General features: G+C 48.7%; 1 protein-coding gene and 2 non-coding genes across 3 annotated transcripts; 1 reads left to right on the top strand and 2 right to left on the bottom strand.

The window, feature by feature from the left end:
* Nucleotides 1-3,943: 3,943 nt before the first annotated feature.
* Nucleotides 3,944-22,815, bottom strand: LOC130119223 (sphingosine kinase 1-like). The gene is made up of 5 exons (XM_056287661.1): nt 22,365-22,815; nt 15,234-15,383; nt 6,504-6,598; nt 5,572-5,687; nt 3,944-4,856 (listed from the first exon to the last, which is right to left on the bottom strand). The coding sequence occupies exons 1-5, from the start codon at nt 22,813-22,815 to the stop codon at nt 3,944-3,946; spliced, it is 1,725 nt and encodes a 574-aa protein (XP_056143636.1).
* Nucleotides 22,816-24,706: 1,891 nt separating this feature from the next.
* LOC130120246 (small nucleolar RNA SNORD49) lies at nt 24,707-24,779 on the top strand. Its single transcript, XR_008810949.1, has one exon. It is a non-coding gene; the product is annotated as a small nucleolar RNA SNORD49 (small nucleolar RNA).
* A 390-nt stretch (nt 24,780-25,169) lies between these two features.
* LOC130120241 (small nucleolar RNA R38) lies at nt 25,170-25,237 on the bottom strand. Its single transcript, XR_008810945.1, has one exon. It is a non-coding gene; the product is annotated as a small nucleolar RNA R38 (small nucleolar RNA).
* Between the last annotated feature and the right edge of the window lie 1,312 nt (nt 25,238-26,549).

The following is a 26,549-nucleotide window of genomic DNA, read 5'->3' as shown; positions in this document are numbered from 1 at the left end:
TGTGCCACATATTTGCCAAAGGTGGCCCATATTTGTTTTGTGATATTTGGGCCATATTCACCATTTACCACACGGGGCCACTTCCGGGTCACATCCAGAACACATGTTACTGAGAGCACCGCATCTTTGCAAAAAAAAAAAAGGCCCACATTTGATTTCGCATATTTGGGCCATATTTGGTATTATACATGTGGGCCACTTCAGGCTCACGTCCATTTTGTCAGGGCCAGAAGGCCATCAGTGCCGCATCATTGCCTGAAGTGGCCCACATCCGGATGCTATGTGGGCGGGCTCCCCAGCAACACGTGGTATCAAATTACCGCGGGCAGACGTTTCTTTATTCCCGTATAGCAGGCTCCTCTTGAGACGGATCAGACATTCAGTGCATCCGCAGGAACCATAATCTAGGCATTGCACCGGTCACCACTTATGCACATCAGCGTTGATGCAACAGCTTCCTGAACATGGACTCCAAACCCACCCCCCAATTAATCCGGACAGGAGGAAGAATTCAATCATTTTATTTAATTTCTCTTACCATTTAGGCAGTCACGATTACAGCAGAGTTTGGCTATTAGAAAATGTTAATCTGGAAAAATAGAGCTAAATAGCTACCTCTAACACACGTTAATCAATCATTTACAAAAAAACCAAACAAAACTGTGTAGACAGTAATGACACAGAGAAATACCGTCAGTCCTACATCACAAAACAAAACAACAATGGAAACAACTGGTCTCGCCTAAAGTCACTGGTGGAATATGATAACAGTACGGTACCAGTAGTTTAACACCTGCAGAACCGAGATGTTTGCATTGATTATTTTAAGTTTGTAGTCGTATTTTTCTTTTTTGCACATGTATCAAGTATGTATTAAATGTCATCTACCCGTCGTTGAGACAGATGGGGATAGATGTTTGCTTCCACCAATACAGATTTGTGCGTAAAATGCATCATCACGTTCAGATAGTAGCTACTGCAGCTGCTGAATCAGTATTGTAAGACTGATTCTTGTAGTAAATGATGTTTGCGGTGATTATGCAAGAAAAAAAAAACCCAAGTTAGACCCAGGAGATCTAAAAGTTTGTAATTGCAACATTAAGGATCAAAACAGGCAAAACCTTCATCTCCTTAGGGAGGAAAAAAAAACGGCTTAAAGGAGAATGTCCACCAGAGGGCGCCCTCACTCCAAATTTCCGCAGCCGGAGCAGGCAAGGCATCTACAGTATGTGCTGGCCACAACTCATTTGCATAGCTTATCTCAACCACTTGCTTTCACATTATGCAATCACGTGTTGTGGTGATAAACACTGTACAGACATATGCAAAAAAAAAAAATATATATAACCTTACGGACCCCTTCCCGCAGCAAACGATAACGCGGCTAAAAAGCACCCGGGGAAACTTAGACGGGGAACGCGGCGTTTAGCGGGGGGGTAAGCTCTGGGTCGATGACGTTATCGCCTGTTCTCACACCGCCACGTATGCAAAAGTCAAGTTATACGCAGGGGTCGACTGACACGGCAATGAAAAGACGGAATCCTAAAAAATGTCAGCAAAGACCGCCTGCGAGGGTCCACTTCAAGTACTCTACACCTCACGTAAGTCATCATCCTTCACTGAGCGCCTTATACCCGAATTACAACGACCCGTGCTCCCGGTGCCTCCCGGTGGGAGCCAGTCGCTCAAGAGCCCGGGGAAACAGCCGGCCGCCAATCAATGTGTGCCGCCAGCGCCTGCGACCGATGGCCTCTTCCGTCCAGTAGGTGTGTGGCGTGCTCGTCCGTGGAGGCTGGTAGGTCAGCATTCTGTTGATCGACACGAGCCTGTTCACATTCACTTAAAGCGTATCACGTGATCCGGAGAAGGTTTCCTTTTTTCTGAAGAGGAAGATACATCGGCATTCTCAATTACCCAGTTTACATTCGATTTAAAAAAATTTTTTTTTTACTCGTTATCATATCCAATGCTATTATTTCCGAGGTTGGGCTAGACGGGTCACTCTCTCGTAGCGCTGTAAGAATGAGCTCCTGCGCACCTGTGGGCGAAACAGGATACGATGCGTACATGACCTGAGCTGAACTCGCAGAAAGAAAGATACGGGGAATGTGTGCATGTGTTAATGTGTGTGTGCATGTCGCGTGTGCAAGAGAGAGGGGGGGGGGAGGGGGGGAGGGATGGAGAACGGGAGGGAGGGGAGGGAGGGAGGTTCTGATGATCATGCTAACATTTGCACTCTTCTCTGCTCCAGTGCACTAATGTTCATCACCGCAGCACCGACAGCCAAGTAGTGAAAAGGCCACGCAGCGGAGCGCAGCGCTTGACTCCCCCCCCCCCCACACCCCCCCCTCCCAGCTCGCGCTTATTGGACGACTTTCAATACGGAGGAACAATCTAACCTCCCCGTGCTCCCGAGTCGTCGCGTGCCTCAAACGAACGATTAAATGTTAATGTCTGTCAAGGAACGGCGCGCCGCGCTGAGCGTCGGAACCCGTCGTTTCCAAAATGCTCACCGGGTCGTCGCTGTTTTTTTGTTACACCTTTACACATTGTGTTAATCGCTGACATGATAAAGACACACGAGGCGCTGCCGGCTCAGAAACCTTAGGAGGGAGCGTGTACGACTGCAGGACCGCCAGAGGAGAGGAATCGTATGCACAGCAGCGGACCATCCCCCTCCCCCTCGCTAAGTGCTGCAGAAATGCAAGGGAATGTGTGAGTGAGCATGTGTGTATGACTGGGAGCAAGGAGTTGTGTATGCGGGGAGGGGGGTGGGGTGAAAAAAGGCAGAGAGACGCTGTGTGTGTGTGTGGTTGCGTTTGAGTTTGTGTGAGTAAAAGCGTATCCTCCAATGCGATGATAGCTGCAGATGATGAAGCAGGGCAAGGAGAAAGGACAGTGCGGGAAATGGATCCGGGGTGGAACCTCAGCTGGCCGGGTCTCTGCACCGGCACTCATCCCTCCTCGGCCCCGAGACACACACACACACACACACACCAGCCCCAATTCGCCAAGCGGCGGTATGCACAGAGGCGGAAAACTCCGGCTTCAGAAAGTAGAGGTACTAACCATGTATTTGCTCCACCCGTGGACTAAACCAGCTGATTTCACTAATTAGCTCTCCTACCTGGCTGAAGTGTTGTTAATTAGAATCCGCTGGTTTAGTGCATGGCTAGTACTTCTACTTTCTGAAGCAGTGTTTTCCACCTCTGGGTGTGAAGCAAGTTCGCACACACAGAGGGGGAGGCGGAGCAGCCGGGGTGTCCCGGTTGCTGATGTGCCACCCACTGTGAAGTCCTCGATAGTTTCATACGAGCTGTAAGTCAGGTTCAATCTAGATTCATGCGTCCGACTGTCGATAGAAAAATCCACAAGAGGTTATCTCCACAACTTGGGGGGGGGGGTGTGTGTGTGTGCTGAAAGCGAGCGGTAGGCGATGCTGTCAGGGGCAAGCAGAGTGAGGGGAGGGGGTGGGGGAGAGAGACCGCCGTCCCGGTGAAGAGTGGGACGAGGAGGGGCACGGCTTCTCTTTACGTATGTCAAGCTTAGTAGGTCCGACAGCAGAGCACGTGACGCGCTCCTCAGCCACGGCACAAGCCCCCCCCTGCCACACTGCAGCTTCTTGATGCAAAGTCACACATGCATTCACACATACACACACACTAAGCTGGGATCAGCCAGCAACAACACCAACCACCCATGGCTTTGACCCTGAATCAAGCATTGCGAGAAAGGGGGGGGGGCGGGCTCTATCAAAAATAGTACAAGTCATTTCTGTAGAAAAATAAAAAGAGAAATTTCCAAAGGCTGATATAATGTCTTTGGCACTTCTGAAAACACAGTGTAGATAAGAAATCCAGACAAGGTAGAAAAAAAACAAAAGCCAGTACCATTCACAACTAGTCAGAATTAGGTTCGACTGATAAGGAAGGCCAATTTGAGTTCATCCACATATGAGTCTGGCCAGTCCCGGGTGGATCTGGGCCTGAACGGGCCCGTACTCCACCATCTCTCCATCGACAGTGATCATGCCTTGAGGAGAGAGCGGCTCCAGCCTCAGCGCCCTCACCTTCTCGTACACCAAATGGGGGCAACCGCAAGCCAAGTGGGCCCCCTTCTCCATGGCTAAGAAGAGACGCAGGAGGGCTGGCCTGGAGATGCCTGCGGTCACATAGAACAGATGTATGAGCCCGTCGTCTGTTGCCGCGCCTGGGACGGTCCACAGGTCCTCGGCCAAGTGGGACTGGTACATAGCCAGCACCAGGACAAAGTCCTCCACCCCAACCACTGTCCAGCTCTTTGGGAGTGGCTGGTCTAAGGCCGGTAGCAGGGAGTCGAGAGGCGCTCTGGTTTGGCTGTCGACCTGGGTCTCTGGTCTCTTGGTGGTAATGGCGTTATTGGAGGAGTTGGTGATGGTATTGTGGTTGGAGTTTGTGCTGTCGTGGACAAGCCGGGAGTTGTGATTGGGAGAGGTGCTGGGGATGAGCTGGCAGGGGAGGGCAGAGCAGAGCGAGGGGTGCTGAGGCGTGGAGGATGGAGCATTAGCCTCAGTGCTGCACTCTTTACCAGGGGTCGGCACCTCCTTGACGGGCAGGTAAGCTAGCCTGCCCTGATAGACTCTGAGGGAGGCCAGGCGCACCAGGGTGCCCATCAGGAAGCGAATTGCGCCGACGTGGCGGTACTTCTCGCTCTCGATGTCGACGTCAGCCACGAAGCCCCAGGCCAGGGAGAGGAAGGAGAAGAGGCGTTGTTTAGAGGCAAGGTGGACAGAGACCAGGTCCAGGGAACCAACCAGACCTTTACACAGTATGAAGCCACAGCTCAACAGCAGCTCCTCATTCCATGCTGGGGGGGACCTGAGAGACAGCAAGCAATGCAACGAGCACAGTAGTTAAAGGAGCAACATGGAACGGCACGACAAGACATTGTATGACCTGACGTCACATGACATGATCCGATATGACATGTCGTGACACGACATGAAAAGACAACAAAATGAATAATCGATGTAAATAATGCAGGGAGATGGGAACACAAGGACCATTAAGTGATGAGCTCCAAGCCAAATGCATATGAATCCCATCTGATTTTTCTTATTTTCTTTCACAGTTTTGCCTTAAGAGAAGAAAAGGTGCACATGTGCTGAGCAGAACGCCCCGCATTACAAAGACATTTTAAGTGCAATTTGATTTAAAATGCTGCTGTTTGATAAGACACCAGCAGAGGGAGGTGATATCCAACAGTCGTCCGAACGGGTCAGCTGGTTCTGCAGAACATAATCACTCATAACGTGCCGAGTTTCTTGCTAAACCCCTTACGTCATTCTTTTTGAGAGTTATCAGCAGCTTGAAATGACCTCTTTCTGCACGGCGAGGCAGCCAGACTCTTCGCCACTATCTCTCTGCCCTCCTGAGGAATAGGTCTACTCTCTGCCCAGTCAGCCGTTGGCATAATTACAGCCACGGAGAGACAAGGATAAATCACCTTTTTAGGCTGAGGGAAGTTTCTCCCTGCAATACTATTGTGCTGTAGTCCATGCATTTAAAATGGCTCATTAAAGAAGTGGCTTACTGTGTGTAATGGTGGATGGAGGCAGCCAGGGCGTTGCCGGAGCCACCTGGTAGGATGCCCAGCGGGGTCTGGATGGCCTTTTCCCAGTCCTCGCGCTCCATTAGACCATTTATCACCTGGATGAACAGGGACACATGTAAACATGAATGTGAATCTGACTGTGGTTCTTAGATCTACTACTACTACTACTACTACTACAACTACTACAACTACTACGGATGATCCGCCACAGCGGATCATCCGTTTCCATCTCTTCCTGTCCTCTGCCATCTTCCTCTGTCACACCAGCCACCCGCAAGTCCTCCCTCACCACATCCCTAAACCTCCTTTTTGGCCTTCCTCTCCCCTGGCAGCTCCATATTCAGCATCCTTCTCCCAATATACCCAGCATCTCTCTTCCACACATGTCCAAACCATCTCAGTCTCGCCTCTCTTGCCTTGCTTTGCTCTGACTGTGGTTCTTAGATATGGCGTATCAATGTAGACACACACAGCGAGATGGACAGACAGATAAAGTTACTGTGAACTGTAATGGAAAGCATGTGCCACATAGCACTATGTAATCTGGGTTTATCCTCTAATGTGTTCATTTGAAATACTGCAAAACCAGAGGCAGAATCTAGTGGGTTTTCACAGGGCAAGGACAAAAATACAGGTCATGGATCAGGGATTATCGACACTCGGGGCTCTCTGACCGCTTAAAATCCAATTTTGCTTTGAATCTAAATCTGGCGGGCGAAGACAATTAAACTTGCGCAGACCTGCTTTGAAACGTCCAGTTAATACAAACCACAGGCTTAGCAGGCAGGTATTGCACCCCTCCCCCTGACTGACTGACTTTCAACACCTCGCTTCTTTTCCACACACGTCAACCTGACACTCGCTGTCCTTCTAGCGTCACGGCGTTAAGAGGACGGACGGAGTCAGAGCACCTCAAAGAGCAGCCCGTCTCCAGACATGATGACCAGGGCATCCCACTGGGACAGGTCCGCCTTCCTCACCAGCTCCCGTGCATGATTCTCGTGCTCTGCAGGAGAAGGAGAGAGAAGGACACGTGATGGAGGACAGGAGGAAAAAGATGGAAAAGAGGTGGGGTCGTGACGGAAATAAAACGACAACGGGGGAACTGAAAAGGAGAAACTGGGCAGAAACAGAAACTGTGGCGACCGAGTGAAGGACAGAAAAACAAAAGAGGAGGGCGCTGAAAGAGAGGCTTGCTCCCTTCGTCGCCGGCCTCCCGGGGAGGATCGAAGAGATTAGGGAGAAAAGAGACTCAATTTCCCGTTATGGGACCAGACATATCATATTAGCCCATCCACTGGCCACTCAACGGCTCCAAGGCGGTTCAGCTGAACTGCAAACATCTGTGACTGACTGCATGCATGTGTGTGTGTGTGTGTGCACTTATACATTGAAGAGGATGAGTGTTGGTGTGCACGTGTGCGTGCATGTGTTGGTTTATGTGTCGGCTAGAGGACTGCGCTATTTGTTCAGCCCAGTTTTATTGGCAGCTTCCTTGAGTGGGTCCCACTGCAGGGGGACTTGGTGGGATCATCCCTCCAGCAATAGTCTTCTATCCTGCCAGCTGAGACTGTCCCGGATGATGAGGCTTTTGTGCGTTGAAGCATGTGTGTGTGTGTGTCTGTTTGTGTTATGGGTTGGCACGGGCTTGTGTGTTTACGCAAGAAAACGAGCAAACGGAACTTGGCGAGCGCCGGCGGCTCGTCTTCTTGTGGGCCGAGGTGGGAAAAACCCGGTCCAGAAAGTAAAAACCCCTAACCGTGTCTTTACTCCATCCGTGTATTAAACCAGCTGATTCGGGAAACTAGTCAGTGCAATCTGATGGTTTAGTACATGGGTGGAGTAAAGACACGGTTAGGGTTTTTACTTTCTGGACCGGGTTTTTCCCATCTCTGCTCGCGGGCAGCACTTTTCTGCTCCACCTAAGGTATTGGTCGAGATAGACAAGAGCCCCCCCCCCCCCTAAAAAAAAACAAAAGCAATTAAAGCCGCAAGCGGCGTTGGGAGGGGTCCAAGCATTGGCACTGTTGCGCCCCCTATGGAGCAATTTGAATGGTTTTGTCCTCATGATCATATACCTTCACCCAACGTAAATAATTAACACTATGATACGTAGGGGTCTTTTATACACCTGGCCTGTAATAGACTACCGTTTCAGCATGAAACTAAACCGCTGTTGGTAATGTAATAAAGAAGGAAGAATCTTGCTTCAGAAACAGTAGCCTACCCGAGTTTCCAACTAGATATGACAATGTCGGATTACTTGGGTCGCCTGTGTCCCTAGACGATTACCGTAATTTTTTAAAATGTCGTAACACTTCCATTGCCTCAGAAACATGTGCCAGAGTTTCCAAAACTGGACCAGACGGTGTCTGATTTCTTGCGTCCTAGCCGGCTGCCGTAAAAAGAAAAAGTATGTCGTTAAACCCAGGTGTCCTGGCGTGTGGTATGTAGAGCTGCAGCGCTTCCACACCAAATAAGTCAAAATAGCGGGCAAACTATATGACTGACATAGGTGGTCCCAATAGTAAAGTTGTTGAGCACATTGAGATGCATGGGTCGATTAAGTTTTGTGTTGATCTGACTTATGCTGTGGGAGTTATGGCCTTTTAAGCATGACCCTTTGTTATAGCGCCACCATCTGGCTGACATGGGTGATTTGTAGTGCCAGAGTAGTGGGGGGCCGTATGAATGCACCTACCAAATTTGGTTGGTCTAGGACTTATGGTTGCTCCACCAGCTTCGCTGCTTGGACCCCTAAAAAGGTAAAAACTCCAGGTGCCTTTCTCCCCCACCTCACAGAGCTTGATGTGTCCTTGTCCCCGGGTTCTCGTAAGCCTGACCAGCGGTGGAATGTAACTAAGTACATTTAATCAAGTACTGTACTGAAGTACAATTTTGAGGTAATTGTACTTTACTTGAGTATTTCCATTTTATGCGACTTTATACTTTTACTCCACTACATTTCAGAGGGGAATATGGTACTTTTTACTCCACTACATTTGACAGCTTTAGTTACTAGTTACTTTGCAAATTTAGATTATTAATACAAATTATGAACCAACTAATAATGATGTATTTTTATAGGCTAAGCCACCCAGCAGTATATAAAGTAATTGTAATTAGCGCCACATTTACCAGCTGCAACACTGTGATGGACACATTAGTGCATCAATAATAGTCCAATAATATGATATATGATTCTGAAATGGGCCATTCTGCATGAGTACTTTTACCTTTGCTACTTTAAGTATATGTTGATGCTAATACTTTTTTTACTTTTACTTAAGTATGATTTTCAATGCAGGACTTTTACTTGTAACAAAGTATTTTTACGCTGTGGTATTGCTACTTTTACTTAAGTAAATGGTCTGAATACTTCTTCCACCACTGCTCCTGACAGCGCTGCCCCACGTCGGGGCTAATCGGTATGTATGGGGAGGCTGAGTGATGCAGTCCTGTGCTGTCAGGCAGAGGGAGGCTGCTCGGTGCAGCTGACTCAGCACTTTGAGCCTGCTGGGGCTACAGGCTGATGCTGCACTGCCATTTCCTTATTCGCAGAGTCACTGCCAAACGCAAATACATGCGGCACGTGGACGCCGGCTGAAAGAAAACCCGTGCTTCCTGGGAGTCGAGACAAGGACGGATGAAGGTTTCCTGTGTCACCTTCACCGTCGTGTCCGCCGTGACGACGCCTCCCCTCTGAGCTGTACGAGATGCTGGGAGACTGTCGCACACCATTAAGGCAATGCGTAAACACAAACCGAGGGATCTCGGGGGGTGAATTAAACGGCACTAAAAATAAGCCGGTTTCTGGCTTTTGATGTACCCCGCAACGAAAAACACGACGCGGAACTCGCGCTCGAATTGGTCAACGCTTTCCGTCGGCTGCGCACGCTGCAAGACGAACCTCGGCACATCCAAGTTTCAGCACACGCTGCTACGCCGGTTTGCTTGTCTCTCCTCGGGCACAGGCTCTCGGGACATATTCACCGTGCAGGAGCGTGTTGGGTAAAATGTGACAAGAGGCTGAGCTGGCTAATTTAGCCAGACAGGCAGACTCGTTGCCGGGCCACCGTAATCGACCGCTAAGCCCCTCGGTGACCCAAATTCCCCCTGCTCCGTGCCGTTCTGCTCCGTTTCGCTCCCAGACAGCTACGGCACGAGTTGGAAATTATGCCGGTTTTTTTTTCCCCCCTTCAAATTTATTTATTTATTTATTCATCACTGTCCAGCTGCTAACCTTCCTCGAGTCCCGGAGGGACTGTGAGGAAAGGCCTGCACATCGCCCGCCTGTCTCTCTGCAACAGTAAACAGATGCACGACCTCCATAATATTTACACCGCTCGCCGCGAAAAAGGAGAGCCCAAAACATCATTAAGGACCCCAGCCACCCCGCTCGTGTTCTGTCCTCACCCCTTCCATCTGAAAACACATTAGCGGAGCGTCAAATCACACACCGCCCGTCTCAGTAATAGCTTCTTTCCACGGGCGGTCAGGTTGCTGAGCAGCTGACGCACACATATGCACCTTACATTGTTGTGTTATCGTGTACTGTATATTGTGTAAATTATGTATGAATTCACTGTGTACACAGCCTATGTTTTTTTTTTTTTTTTGTGATGGTGTGTCCATGTGTTCTCCGTCCTTGTGTCCCCCCAGAGACAGCCAGAGCACAAGAATTTCACTGTATTCTGAATACATACGAAGATAAAATTGAACTTGAGATGCGTGATCGTGCTCACACATATACATACTCCCCCCGCCCTTTTTTCTCCCCAAATGCATCCGGCCAATTACCCCACTCTTCCGAGCTGTCCCGGTCGCTGCTCCACCCCCCTCTGCCCATCCGGGGAGGGCTGCAGACTACCACATGCCTCCTCCGATACATGTGGAGTCGCCAGCCGCTTCTTTTCCCCTGACAGTGAGGAGTTTCACCAGGGGGACGTAGCGCGTGGGAGGACCACGCTATTCCCCCCCCAGTTCCCCCTCCCCCTTGAACAGGCACCCCGGCCAACCAGAGGAGGCGCTATTGCAGTGACCAGGACATATACCCACACCCGGCTTCCTGCCCGCAGACACGGCCATTTGTGTCTGTCTGGACGTCCGACCAAGCTGGAGGCAACACGGGGATTCGAACCGGGATCCCCCGTGTTGGTAGGCAACGGAATAGACCGCCACGCTACCCAGATGCCCCACATACACATCTTTAAACCCGTTCACTCATGCACACAAGGATGCACGAACATATATTTGCCCTCTTCTCTCCCCTCCCTCTCTTGCTCTATTCCATCTAATCCAGTGGTTCCCAACCTGGGGTCCATGCACCCCTTGGGGCGGGGGGCACCTGAATGCCCAAGGGGTGCGCAAGGCTTTGTCTGCTCTGAGGGGGGGCATCAAAGATCACAGGGGGTTCACGAGGTTTCTCTGCTCTGAGGTTGTCAAAGTGCACAAGTTAAATAAAAGCACACTCGTGAGGTGTGTGGTTGGAATGACAGAAGGGTTCAAGGTTGAGGCAGGATTACATCAAGGATCGGCTCTGAGCCCTTTCTTGTTTGCAATGGTGATGGACAGGTTGACGGACGAGATCAGGCAGGAGTCTCCGTGGGCTATGATGTTTGCGTATGGCATCGTGATCTGTAGCGAGAGTAGGGTACAGGTTGAGGAGAGCCTGGAGAGGTGGAGGTACACACTGGAGAGAAGAGGAATGAAAGTCAGTAGGAGCAAGACGGAATACCTATGCATGAATGAGAGGGAGGACAGTGGAAGGGTGAGGATGCAAGGAGTAGAGGTGACAAAGGCGTATGAGTTTAAATACTTGGGGTCAACTGTCCAAAATAACAGGGAGTGCAGAAGAGAGGTGAAGAAGAGAGTGCAGGCAGGGTGGAGTGGGTGGAGAAGAGTATCAGGAGTGATTTGTGACAGAAGGGTACCAGCAAGAGTTAAAGGGAAGGTTTACAAGATGGTTGTGAGACCAGCTATGTTGTACGGTTTGGAGACAGTGGCACTGATGAAAAGACAGGAGGTGGAGCTGGAGGTGGCAGAGTTGAAGATGCTAAGATTTTCATTGAGAGTGACGAAGAAGGACAGGATTAGGAACGAGTATATTAGAGGGACGGCTCAGGTTGGACGATTTGGAGACAAAGCAAGAGAGGCAAGATTGAGATGGTGTGGACATGTGTGGAGGAGAGATGCTGGGTATATTGGGAGAAGGATGCTGAATATGGAGCTGCCAGGGAAGAGGAGAAGAGGAAGGCCAAAGAGGAGGTTTATGGATGTGGTGAGGGAGGACATGCAGGTGGCTGGTGTGACAGAGGAAGATGCAGAGGACAGGAAGAGATGGAAACGGATGATCCGCTGTGGCGACCCCTAACAGGAGCAGCCAAAAGTAGTAGTAGATAATTGACTTACTGGATCATTTATTTTATACAAAAGTCTGTATGTAAAAATATTTAAAAAGATACATTTTTGCCCCCCCCCTTCTAAAATGTAGTTGGGCTACACCTAGTAACCACACTTCTGTGACCCGCCAATCTGCGCTATCAAACTGTGAGCCGGCGGTGTTGTCAGGTAGCTACTCAGCTAGCCGCTAATGTTAGCTCGTCTTGATTTGTTCCTGCAGTCAGCAGCAGCACTTTATGAATGAAACAACATGGCTGAGAGACGTGAAAGTGTGGCTGACTCGGCGCCAAGAAAGAAAGTAAGGCTTTATTTTAAGAGCCACCTTAACTTTGGTTTTATGGAAGGAGGGGACAAGTCTGGGCCAGAATGTGTCATGTGTGGTGAGAAACTAGCTCACGACAGCATGAAGCCAAGCAAAATGAAACCACACCCAAGAGACAAAACACCAAGAGACTATTGGGGAAAGTCAGGAATTTTTTGAGAGGAAAAAGCAGGTGGCGCTATCAAGAAGCTCCGCCGACATCAGAAAAGCATTTGAACAAGCAGGCAGCGATTTGCATAGAGCCACGGAGGCATCATGTGAGTGTTGGCTATTAATTGCCAAGGCTAAAAAGCCACACACTGTTGGAGAGCAGCTTATCAAACCCGCCTGTTTGAACACTGTAGAGCGGCTGTGTGGCCCACACGCGGTTGATAAAGTGAAAACCGCCCCACTGTCTGCCGACACCGTCAAAGACAGAATTGATAAATGGATCAGAACCAGCTGCACGAGAAGCTTAGGAACGGTCCCTTTGCCATTCAGCTGGATGAGACGACAGCAGTGTCAGACGAGTCCGTGCTCATCATTTATGTCCAATACCTTGACGTTGATGACTTGAAACAAGACATTCTTATGTCTACCGATCGAACCGCAAAAACAACAGGCCAGGATATTTTTATGGCTGTGGACTCCTGTCTCTCATCCAACAATCTGCCCTACGAGAACCTTGTTGCATGCTGCACGGGTGGGGCTGCAGCTATGATAAGCTTGCTGAAACTTCAAGCAAACTTGGTGCCAAAGAAATATTTCCAGGAGAAGGATACAAAAAGTTTTAGATCATTGAAGGACACGCTGTTGCACCCAGACTGGCCAAACACACAGTTACAAGGGTTATTCTGCCATTCAGCACTACGTATGTATCTGAGACAGCCTCCAGTACCCTTGTAAAAGCCCGCAACAGACTCGATGTACACCAGGGGCCTCATGTATCAATCGTTACTATGGGCAAATTTGTTCGTACACACCCATGGGATTTTTTAGCCCTGAAGTTTGTCTCAGAGACCAGTGTAGAACCTGGGTAACCCCTGAATTTCGATACCGACTGGCTAACACTGATGTCTTTGCAGGCCTGGGTGATTGCTCGTTGCAAGAGGTAGACGATAGATATTGGGAGGAAGGAATTACAAATAACCATCATGCATAGCAACTGACTGTCAAGACAATCTTGAGGGCTAAGAAATTCCATGGGTGTGTATAAGAACAAATTTGCCCATAGTAAAGATTGATACACGAGGCCCCTGGACTTTAGGCTGGCTGTCACAAGCGACGCACCTGACATCCCATCCCTGGTCAAAGGCGTGCAAGCCCAAGGTGGCCATTAGTTTCTGAATGAACAGGATGGCACAGACTCAGTAAAAAAATGTAAGGAAGAAGTTATTGTTTTGTGACTGTGTGAGCCAAATAACACATACTGCCTGTCAAAAAAAAACCAAACAGTGTTATTAGTTTATGAATGAACAGGATGATACAGACTCAGTAAAAATGTTACTGTTAGAGCCAAAATAACACATAGGCCTAATGTCTGTCAAAAAACAGTGTTCACAACTTTACATGATGTGCATGTGGATATGAGATGTCAGATTATAACAGTACTAATATGTTGATGTTTCAATGAGCCTGGGTCAAGATGATAACAGTACAGATATGATGTTTCAGTGAGCCTGGGTCAGAAGGTAAATAGTACTAAGTTGGTGTTTCAATGAGCCTCAGTCAGATGAAAGCTAGTACTATGTTGTTGTTTCAGTGAGCCTGGGTGAGATGAAAACAATACAGATATGATATTTCAGTGAGCCTGGGTCAGATGATAGCTAGTACTTTGTTGGTGTTTCAATGAGCCTGAGTCAGATGATAACAGTATAGATATGATGTTTCAGTGAGCCTGGGTCGGATGAAAATAATACAGGTATGATGTTTCAGTGAGCCTGGGTCAGATGATAAGTATGATGTTTCAGTGAGCCTGGGTCAGATGATAACTGGTACTGTTGATGTTTCAATGAGCCTGAGGCAGATGACAACAGGTCTACTCTGTTGGGTCATTAAAAGAAAAAAAATGTTCAGCTTATACAAGACAAGAGACATTTAAACACAGATGTCCTGAGGACGGAAACGAGACATTTACTGAAGATAAAGGTGGAAAAAAACTATAATTGACGTTAATTTTTGCAAATATTTGGAATGAATCACTTTTCTCTTGGTGTGTGTGTGCGTGTGTGTGTGTGTGGGCCGGGAAGGGGGGGGCTCAGCTTTTCTTAGAAACAAGTAGGGGGGAGGGCTCCAAGTAAAAAAGGTGGGGAACCACTGAGATATTCTCGAAAATCTATTGTTTTTCGAGATGCACCGCGCAGATGCCTTGATGATGCTGACAGGCACAACTGTTTGACTGGCAGTTGTGCCTGTCAATCTAATCTCTCAGTCGAATGGGGACGAGGGGTGGGGTCGGGGGGTGGTAAGGAGGTACACGAAGGCGGAAGGTGTAAATGTGTGTGAATCTACTTCATATTATTTTGGCACCGACATCTTTTCCTATTTGTTGGCTGGCAGGTGGCCACAATTCAGAGAAAAGTCAATCAAAGGTCACAGTCTCTGCCTACAGTGAACTGCAGAGACTGATAAGGTCCCGAAAAGCCACCAGCAACTTGGCAACTTGTGGGGACTGTGCACCAGTCTGAATGTGTTGGTGTGCGCATATAGTGTAGTTGGTGTGTGTGTGTGTGTGTGTCTATGTGCATGCGTGCAATAGTGGCTTGTGCATCCGTATTTACACAAATAATGTATGATGACTGCAGAGGGAGAAAGGTGGGACAGTGTGTACCAGTTTTGTGGGTGCTAGTATGTACATTGCTGTACGCCTAAGCGTGTTTATGGGTGTGTTTATGGGTGTGTGTGTGTGTGTGTGTGTGTGTGGCTACTTATTACTAACCAGTTATGACCAGGTTGTAAGGGACAGCAGCCTCTCTGAGCATGCCCTGCACATGGCCACTGAAGAGCTGCAGTGCTTGGCCACGGCCACTGTGAGGGTTCACCAGCACCATGACCCTGCAGGGGCGACACAACTCCGCATACACCACACCTGAGGAGGAGGGGGGAGAAAATAAGAGAGTCAGAGAGACAGAGAGAGAGAGAGAGACAGAGAGAGCAGTATGGTATGTGACAAAGTTGTGAGAAAAGGCAAGGATAACAAGAAAAGGGGGTTGGCCTCACAACATCTCGGCAGTCTGGTGACAAAACTCGCTTTTCAGCAAAAACAGGAACACAATTAGTCACCAAATTAGTCCCGCTAATACAGCGGTGGCTAACCGTGTGCCATGGAGAGCCACGTGTACGCAGGTTTTCATCCCAACCCGGCTCCACACCAGGTGATTTCACTGATAAATTCTTCCTCTTTGGTTGAAGGGTTGCGAATCAGTGAAATCACCTGGTGTGGGGTCCGGCTGGAATGAAAACCTGCATACACATGGCTCTCCGTGGCACACGGTTAGCCACCCCTGCGCTAATACAATCAGGTTATTTCAAAGAATTTGGGGGGGAAAAAAGGGTTTGCATGCTAGATGCTGCGGCATCGCTCAGCTAGACGGTGCTTGATGGTTCCTATGATGCAGGACTATCTTCACAGACACAGAGAGAAAGACTACAAACCCCTGTCCCATTGTTTGATACTAAGCGGTCCTGTTAATTTCTGCCTTAGGTGACACTGAGCAGGTCAGCCAAGCAGGTCAAACTTGTTCAGCCAACATGAGTGATCCGTCAAGCGAAGCGTTTATAACGTGAACTGTGAGGCAACCCAACCCCGTGAAGGTTGATGTGGCTGACACATTCCCTTCTCTGTCAGTTGATGTGCAACAGCCTCAAAGCAAGAGGCCACATCAAACTTGCCTTTCATTCAGACTAGAGGAACTGAAATGTTTTTGTTTTTTTTATTTCCGGAGTTGCACACTGCTGGTTTGGCTCCTGAACCGCAAACACTGACCTCTGCGGCTCGAGGATGTAAATGCCACAGGAGTTTTACTGTCAGAACGGTAGTCTTGCCCCCTTGCGCATGACTTCACAATTTAACAAGGCTGCGGGTGGATGGGTAAATTATACATTTTGCTTAACACGCTCCTGTCCTGTCCCTGACCACGACATGGACGTCCACCTGGAATCGGTCCCCGGGCCTCACTGCTCCTGGCTGCCCCTGGAGGAAGGACAGCAGGATGGGAAGACGGCAGAAGGAACATTTTTTCAGCCGCTACTCTCTACAAGCATGTGTGTGTAGCTGTAAGATGAATAAAGTCGCTCTCTCTCTCTCTTTTTTCTTCAGATCTACGATTAAAATTTCAAACCTCCGTGAGAGGAGAGCCCCTGATGACAGCCCCATATCCCTCGGCCAAATTTGATCTCCAACAACAAAGATGAGTTACAATCAAGTCAAGAGGGACATTCGCCATAGCTGTCCGCCAAACGCCTGCAGGCTGATCTGTGGGTCCCGTCTTATAACTAAATGACATTCTCGCTATCCGATGTGCGTGCACGTGCAACCGTGCATGTGCGTGTCTCTCTCCTTAACACCATATAACCGCTTCGTTGCTACCGGCGTGACCTGGAATAGCACTGCTGCTGCCACTACCTCGTGTGGCTTGTGATCCGAACTGGCAAAGGTAGCAAAATATATCTCGGGGGGTGGGGGTGTGTGTGTGTGTGGGGTGGGGGGTGGGTGGGGGGGGGGAAGAGACATGAACTCATCGGGAAGAGTCTGGAGACAGTGTAACAACACACAGGCACACGGCAAACTCTGTTTCCCTCTATTCATTCACTCTGGGTCACCATTGTTGTTTGTTTGTATCGGAATACAATATGGCTTACAAACACAAAAGCCTCCGTCTACAATTCCAGAATATCATTCACAATAGTGGAAGCTGGCTTTTGTCAATAAAACGGCTTTAGAGTCTGGTTTTGCACTCAAGGGTGGTAAAGTGTGTTCAATAAAAACGGCCCGGGTGAACCGGGGCTGAATAACACGCCCTCAATAAAACCATTGAAGCCTTTACTGAGGTCAGAGTGAAAACTGAAAGAATCCAAACACGGCCTCCGCAGAGGACGGCTCGTTTTATCCAGTGGCAAATGAGGTATTGATAGATGTGCTGAAGAGCTGCGTTTCCCTCTCTGCACAGGCTCACGACTTCCGACGTGTACTGCAGAACCGGCCGGCGAGACTCTCGGACCAAATCTTACAGTCAAGGTGAGTGAGTGTTGCAACACATTCAAGCATACAATATTTTTAAAAAACATCTGTCATATGATAGTGTGGTAATAATTGTGCACCAAAGGGTACAACTGTACCCTTTGATGCACAGTTAGGCTTCACCATTAATGATCTCGCCCATTTACCCTTCAGGGATCTGGACATTGGTTATGCTAGCTAAATATTCAAAACCTCACATTTCTTTGCAGCTACTGATCTACATTTCTAAGAGATGGGCACGGCCGCTCTTGGGAACACAAGCTGCAGCGTCAAAAACGAATACATCTCGGGCGTCCAGGTAGCGCGGCGGTCTATTCTGGGGAACGCTGGTTCGAATCCCCATGTTACCTCCGACTTGGTCGGGTGCCCCTACAGACACGATCTGTTGTGTCTGCGGGCGGGAAGCCAGATGTGGGTATGTGTCCTGGTCACTGCACTAGTGCCTCCTCTGGTCGGTGGCAGGGCAGTGTGATCGTCCCACGTATTACGCCCCACCCCCGGTGAAACTCCTCACCGTCAGGTGAAAAGAAGCGGCTGGCAACTCCACACATATTGGAGGAGGCATGTGGTAGTCTGCAGCCCTCCCTGGATCAGCAGAGGGGGATGGAGCAGTGACCGGGACGGCTCGGAAGAGGGGGGTAGTTGGCCAAGTACAACTGGGGAGAAAAAAAAGGGGGGGGGGACTAATACATCTCGACTGAATTCAACGTCTTTGTCACGGTTACGTAGTTTCATAAACAGTAAATGCATGATAGCATACATAGCATAATGCACTCCAGGATCTGCAGGATGGATATTTTGGACCCATAATGGAAGGATGGATGGACCCCGATCAAACCAGTACTTTAGAAGCACCAAGAGATATGAGAGACACACCAGTTATCCAGTAGCTTGTTGGTATTGGGTTGTGTGATTGGTTCATCACAGCAAATCAATTTTCTGTGCATCGGTACAGCCAAAAAGAGGAGATTCCTCAAGTCAAGCTTATCAGTTGATAAGACGGGCCCGTCTCATTTGCCCACAGAGCGTTTTCAGAGCGCCAAGGCGGCTTTGCGAAAGTCCATCAGCTACCTGGATGTTTCTCCCAATATCCTGTAGACAAGCTGTGTCATTCCAAGCTCCGTGACGTTAAAAGGTCCACAAAGACGGGCTACTCCTAACAGGGCCAATGACGTCTTTTTAGCTGAGGTGCAACGGATCAAAACGAGAAGACGGCGAAATCTTGTTTTACATTCAATAATTCATGGTTTGATGCCCGTTCCCCGAGTCATTGTTTCACAACACGCCGCCCCCAAGTATCTAAAGGCATGTCTGTGAAAATCACTTCTTCAACTGGACATGCTTCCTGCACCCAGTGGGTTGTGTGTACTTGTGTATCTATGTGTGTGTGTGTGTGTGTGTGTGTGTGTGTGTGTGTGTGTGTGTGTGTGTTACCGACGGTGTAAGTGCACGATAAGTGAGAGAAAAACGAAGAGCGAGAACACCCGAGTCCGTCTGTATTTGCGGATGTAGGTTAAATTAGGCTTGCAGACCAAACACCAAATAGCCGTCCGACCGGGGAACTCTGAACTCCTGTGTGTGCACTTCGCAGCTAGACGAGGGTAAACAGAGGCAGGCGGGGATGAGGAATAGACTCGGCGATGTAGCGGTGCTAACAAAACACTGAGCTATTGTGCAAAAACTCCCGAGATAAAAAAAGAAATGACGTCCTTCACCAACCAATTATCAGCTAGCTTATCTCCGTGCAGGCTCCAACCGCCAAAAGAGTCCGCGGTTTCGCCGGCGTTCGCCCCGTCCCATATCCCCTCACAGGTGAGATGGGTTAAAAACCACGAAGTGCTTTGAAAGAAAACTCCTGAACTAAAAATAAATGCACATGCACGGGGGGGGGGGGGGGATGGCGGCGGCGGGCTCTGTATAAACACCGCAGCCCTCAGAGGCATTAGCAGCCTGGGGCTCTGACAGGCCATCGCTGCCCTGTGTCAGGGAGCGGCAGACGTGGGCTCCAGAGGGACCAAGAGGCTGGCAGGGGTGAAAGGTCCACTGATGATTTGTGTGTGTGTGTGACTCGCGCACACACACACACACAAAAAGACACACTTGGCCACTTGCTCCCGTGTTTGTGGAAACACACAACCGTTTATGTGTGCCTCTCTTATACCATTTCGGTTTTCGCTCTCTCTAATGCACCCCCCCCCCCTTACACACTTCCCACTTTTCTTATCAGGCACAAACCCGTGACATACTATACAGAGTGCACAAGAGAGTCATGCTTGCGCAGAACCGGCAGGATTTCTCTAATGTAAACAGGATTTTGGATGCTGACGGAGAGTAACATCAAATGTGTGAGAATACACAAGAAATCGACAATGCGGATATGAAATGATATCCCAAACAGGAATCAATCCATGCGAATTAATATCTTACACGGTCGATGTGAAAACTGCTGAACATTACTCCCAAATTCAAGAGCCCACCCTCGAGGCAAACCGCTAGGAAGACCAGTCGAGACCAGCGCTGCAACCATCACCCCATATCTTTGCGCGCAATCCTGTTGTCCGGCTTCGGAAATACTAGCAAAACCATGAACCGAGGCCCGGCTGCAGTAACGTTTATGGACGCGCTACACAGAGAGGTACACGATGTTTCTCACTTAAAATGTGACTTCGGATGCGACGTCGCTGTAAACAACTGGAAAAGCCCCAGGCTGGGGCTTCACGGGGGGCGTGGGGTGTTCATTCATCCAGCCGCTGTGATGAAACTGCCCGGTAGCGGAGGCTCTCTCTCTCTCTCTCTCTCTCTCGAAATACAAGGTCCTGCACGGCCACAGCACTTTTAATCCAACCTTTCAGTCTGCAACGGCAGATGAGACGACATGTAATTAACTTGGGGGGGGGGGTAAATACACTATGAGGGATTTAGTGAATCACACTGACTTTCATACACCCTCTACGACAAGGCGTTAAACCGATGCACCCGCACATCCTGCAGCGTCTATTAGCACAAATTTATTCATTTAAAACGCGTAATACATTCGGTTAAATACTGTATTATCGGCTGCCCTGGATTTGGGACGCTTAAAACAACCTTATAAATTAGTGATGCCGTCGCATCGTGACTGGGGCGCTGTTTTACAAAGAGGCAAGGGGGCAAAATAATCTAGCGCGAGGCACCTGCCTACAAAACCGCTCGCTTGCTTGCTAGCGTTGTCTATCGACCGCCGCTTCATTACTATGTGTGACCTGACATTTCCGAAACCTTCCTATCTGGACCCCTCTGATGAATCCTGCAGGGTGGACGTTGAGGGGGCTGCCCGGTAGCCGCTCGGGTTACCATCTGCCCGTCTGGCATCAAGCACCGAAACTCTAATTCCTGCTGGCTTCAGAGCACAGGAAGACTGAATGTCCCCCTACACACAAAGGGCCCTGTCAGAGTCTCTCTCCCTCTTTCGCTCTCCTCCTCCCTCCCTGCATTGTGCACCTGGGGGCTGCTGCCAGGAGGGCAACCTCATCCTTATACTACCACCAACACTTGACTCCATCCCTGGCAACCAAACATACCAAATTAGTCACTGCCCCTTCACATATCCGTTTCCTCTTTGGACCAGCATGGGCTGCCCAGGAGTGTGCGCCTACGGGCAATGGAGCCTTTTGTTGTATATCATAAACAGATAAGCACACGTTAGTGTGACTTGTTTCGGCGTGAGATACGAGTACCACTGTTTAGGGCACAGATAAGTTCCTTCAGAAATCGGGTATTTGTTGACGCATGCATCTCTGTATCCTCGTCAACCGCGTCATCGCCTCCTCCCCGGCGAGAAGCAGGGATGATGTGCTGAATAAACACCACCCAGATTCGTGTTAATTGCCAACGCATTGTGCACTAGGATGGAGGGGGGAGGGGGGGGAGGAACAGAGCAGACGCCGTTTCAAAAACCACACGATGGAGCCTAATCAGAAATAGCTGCGGCGGCACAACGTGGAAAAAAAAACATGGGTTTGTTTTTCATGCGAACCCCCCCCCCCCTCCATCAAAAAATCCACCCATCCATCCGTGGGAATTACACAGGGCGGCAACAATAGGGGACGAGGAAGAGAGATACATACGAGCGCGCGCGCGCGCGCGCGCGAGGGAGGCTAAGGAGGGCCCCGTTTAAATGGGGGGAAAAGTAAACCTGTCATCAGGCCGATGGGTACAAGTCGTCCCCGGAGGGGAGTTTTCACCGAATGGATCAGGTGCGACTCCTGGACTATATGAGGAGACGGCGGCTCGCCTCCTCAAAGGAGGTGGAACGCCTCAATTTAGTCCTCCTCCCGGGTTTGTGCCGAGGGAGGGCGGAGAGACATAAAAACTCCAGGTACGGCTAAGTGAAGGGGAGCCGCACAGCTAAGGTGTGGTTAAGGGGAGTGGGAGAGGTGGGGGTATGGCTAAATGACAGAGGAGACGACATTTGGTATGGCTTGAGTAAAACGATTAAGGGGTGCGTGTGTTTAAGTGCAGAGGGAAGTCCATAATTAAGGTCATGGTGTGATGAAGTTAATGGAGGGGGGGTACTGAACTGAGGTGTGCTTAAATCAAGGTGGTGGGGGGGGGTACTAGGCAGAAGCAAGTTAAACTACTTTCTTGATTTTTGTTTGGATATTTGTAGGGCATCGCGATGGTTACCCATGGCTCAAGAACGACAAAAGTCACCGGAAGACACATGGGGTCCCCCAAATAAAAAGGTCAACCCCCCCCCCCCCGAAGCGGTCGCTATAACATGGCGAATTTCACTTGACCTGTTATGAATTTCGTGTCAGTTCTACCCCCCCACCCACGGCGGACTCTCACCTTCTCGCCGGGGGATCTGCCGCGCGGAGGCGTCCCGGATCGCCCTCGCCCACCGCTCCGCCTCTCGGAGATTGGCCAGCGGGTCCTGGAGCAGCGCGACCCGAAAGCCCCGCTCCGCTCGCTGCCGGGCCACGCCGGGGCTCATCCACCGCCGCCTGAACGGGTAGAAATAGGCTTGGAAGTAAGCGCCGACGTCCGCGCCGCCTTGCCCTCCGTACGCCCGGCAGCCGACGCAGTCGCTCAGGTCGTACACCGCCTTGGTCCGGCCAGGTGAGGCGGAGATCTTCTGCACGGTGAGGGCGCTCTCCGTCAGGCTCACCGAGTACCTCACCCCGCCGCTCAGCGTGTCCGTGAATTCCCCGTACAGCGCGCCCGCCGCCCCGCTTCGCCGACGGGACGGGTCCGGCCCCGGTCCCGGCTCCGGCCCCGGCTCGGCCGCGTCTCTGTCCATTCCGTCAGAAGTGAGACGGGGGGAGGGAGGGAGGGGGAGGGGGTACCGACCGCTGCTCCGCGCGGTTGTGTCGGTGCTGGTGCGCACTCCGCCGCTGCCCGTCCGTCCGCCCGCTGTGGGACCCTGTGAGTAAAACAGCTGTTCTCATAGTTAAGAGTCTCTCCCTAGCGGCCGGAAGTGGAATTGCACGGAGTCGGGCAAGGCCGGTGCGCGTTGCTCCTGGTCGGTCCGCATTCCGGGGTAATTACTTTAGCGGAACGAACCAAATGTTTTTATTTTTTTTATTTTTTTTAACGCCGATCAACAATATTTTGTTTGTTGCGTTGAGCGGGAAGGCTGATTTGACCATCGCTAACCAAGCTTTCGGAGTCTGCTGGCCCTTCTAAACGTCCTCATCTTCTTCTTCTTCTTCCTCTTCTTCTTCTCGGTTAAACGTCTTCATCCGTTTATGGCCCCGTCTATGTACCAGATACGAACATTCGAGACGTATAATTTAAGCACTTCCTCCCAAATGAGACGTCTATCATTAAAATGGAGGAGCACTTTGCTTGAAAAATAAAAAAAATACCCTAACAGGAGTTTATGGGTTACGATTCAACACGTGAATTCCGTCCAGCCGTTAATGTGGTTAAATGTATTTCTAATCGTTTCTGTTGTGTGTTTCTTTCCTCCCCCCGCTGCTCTTTCACCTCAGACAAGGTCACGGACAGACAGGGTTGCCAGATGTTGCGAGAAAAGTAAGCGACCAGGACCGTCAAAACAAAACAAAACAAAACTTTGACTTGCATATAAAGCCAGAAAAAAGATACCACTTTATTTTTCTTAATAAATAGGTTTATCAATCCCTTAAAAATTTCACTTGATTTATTATTAGCTTTTAACTGGCTCTCAAACTCTCTCGTCATTGACCCCCCCTAACAGATGTGCATTAGACCACTGACTCCCATTTGATAAGATTTTATTGAAAGATTACTGTTGTTAGATATGATTAAGTACCGATTTATACAACCGTGTAATTCTGCTGTAGCTGGGAGAGTGTCACGACCCCTCCTTCATGACACTTGCCTGCCTGGCGTGTGTGTGTTTCTTGTTATTTTTCAGCCTCTTACTATGAGTGATGAGTGCTTGGTGTGTTTTGGTTTTGTCTGACTCTTGTTTCTGCTCCCTTGCCTGACCTTGCCCCCCCCCTCATCCATTCCCTGTCATTCTCTCCCTGAGTATCTGCTCGCCATCAGGATTCAGCACACTTGTCTGCCATCAAGCTATCCCCACTCCCCTACAAGAACCCTGCACCAGCCACCAGTCCCTGCAGGATCGTTGCTTTGTTAGTCATGCTCGTGCCACGCACCCAGCCTCGGCTTTATGCCCGTCTTTGCCGTTTTGCCTATTTGTTTGCTTAAGTCAAACCAAGTCAAGTCCATTTTATTTGTATAGCCCATTATTACGAATTTGCCTCAGTGGGCTTTACAGCAATATAACATCCTGTCCTTAGACCCAAGGAACAACTCCCTAAAAAAAAAAAAAAATTAACAGGGAGAAAAAATAGGAGAAAACCTCAGGGAGAGCAATAGAGCAAGAATCTCTCTCCCAAGACAGACAGCTGTGTAATGGATGTTGTGTGTACACAATTTACAGGATGCAACATTGAAAGAGGATAACATAATTATAAGATATATGCTGAGGAGGATGCCAAGCAGTGTCCAGACGCCACCAGAAAAGCCTAGGACCTTAGCCTGCCTGTCTGACGCCTATTTTTCCTGTTTCCAGCTCTGTCTATTACTGTTATAGCTGCTACAGGTTGCCCATTACTCCACTGGATTGCGTGTCAAGGACAGCCCTAATGTAAAAGGTACATACCACATGGATCCTTAGTGATTCGGCTTGCTGTGGGTTTAGTGATGAAAATGCTGCGCAGGAAGTGCCGTCTGATGCCATAACCGACGATGGCAAAGGCTGCTTTGAAAAATATCCTTACACCCCTGCAACTGATTCTTACAGCGTGTGTAATTCCAACACACAGGAAAGCTGACCAAAGTTGTCTTATTCCAGGTATCCCATGGTGGAAGAGTCTTCAAGAAGATGGACACACACAGACGCAATCAGCTAAGTGCTGCAAACAGAATACTCTTGCATACGAGAAAATACAGACACACCAGGGTATGAGTAAGTGCAAGGACAAAGCCAGTAACATTGAAGGCCAGATATTGATTTAAACTAGACTTAATCTAGGTTTCAGAGGCTTAACCGTTTTCTCCCCATTGTAAAGGTCAAGTTTAGCAATGCAATCTGTGAATTAAAAGGAAAAACGTTTTGAGCAAAGGATTTTAGAGTTGATTTCATCCAGTCTCATCACATGAAGCATCAGCTTACCATGACTCCACACTGGAGTTCAGACAGGGATAACATGTCATCACTGGCTTGGACCGTTCAAATCAACTTGCATTGCTTTTAATGAGCGCGTACTGAGAAACCCATTTAAAATTTCAATTTTGATGGCACATTTAAACTGAACACAAGTAAAAAGTAAAAGGAAGACCAGTTTTTTTTTTGTCAATCTGCATCAAGTCAATTTTATTGGTATAGCCCAATATTGCCTCAAGGGGATTTACAGACCCACAATCGGATAAGGAACAACACCCTAAAAAAAGAAAACCTTTAACACAGAGAAAAAAAATAGGGAGAAACCTCAGGGAGAGCAACGGAGGAGGGATCGCTCACCCAAGACAGACAGACTTGCAGTGGACGTTGTGTGTACAGAATAAAACACAATTTGCAGAACACAACACTGAAAGAGGATAACAGAATTATAATGGAATTACAAGATATATGAAGAATTCGATGAGGAGGATGCCAAGCAGTGTCCAAATGCCGCCAGAACAGCCCAGGACCTGAGCCACGCGGCCACCATCACCATGGAGACCTGGCATCACACTATTCACATACACGGGAGAAGAGACAAGAAAAGACATTAGTCACACACCGGAGAGAGAGGGATACACCACTGAAAGCAGTGTTGGGAGGGTTACTTTTAAAATGTATTCCGCTACAGATTACAGGATACATGTCATGAAATGTAATTTGTAACGTATTCCGTTAGATTACTCAATGTGAGTAGCGTATTCTAAATACTCTGGATTACTTTAATATTTTCTTACATTTTGTGTAACAGTATATGTGGCATTCACACGATACTACTTACTTGGGTAGACTATTCTGTTTCTTCTATTGTATCAACTGGCTGAATGCATTTGAGTCACCTTAAATATAGATTAACAGAGGCTAGACGAGTATGCAAACACAAAAGATCTATGATTATTTTTTTTCATCCTGTAAAAAAAGAAAGAAGAGAACTTTTCCATGTCCTTTTCTTTATTTCCATAGCTCTTAGAATGACAAACCTTAGACTAAAATGAAATTATAGTATGCTGTTTTACTGAATTTACTGTTGAACTAACATTGGGGTATCACTTTCACTGCGTTTTGTGTCGCAATCCTTTTAAAATAAGAACGCCGCCAAAGAACTTTTTTTTTTAAAAGTAATCCATTAATTTCAAGAATGTAACTGTATTCTGAATACCGTAAATTTAAATGGTAACTATGTGAATAGTTAATCATATTTTGTATTCTAAATACGTAACGCCCTTTGCATGTGTTCGGCTACTCCCCAACACTGATTGAAACAGAATAATAGAATTATATGGATTTATAAAATATCTAAGGAATGGGATGAGGAG

The sequence above is a fragment of the Lampris incognitus genome, chromosome 10, assembly GCF_029633865.1.
Source record: "Lampris incognitus isolate fLamInc1 chromosome 10, fLamInc1.hap2, whole genome shotgun sequence".
Taxonomy (NCBI): Eukaryota; Metazoa; Chordata; class Actinopteri; order Lampriformes; family Lampridae; genus Lampris; species Lampris incognitus.
Note: the sequence above shows the minus strand (reverse complement) of the source record. Positions and strands in the feature narration are given on the sequence as shown.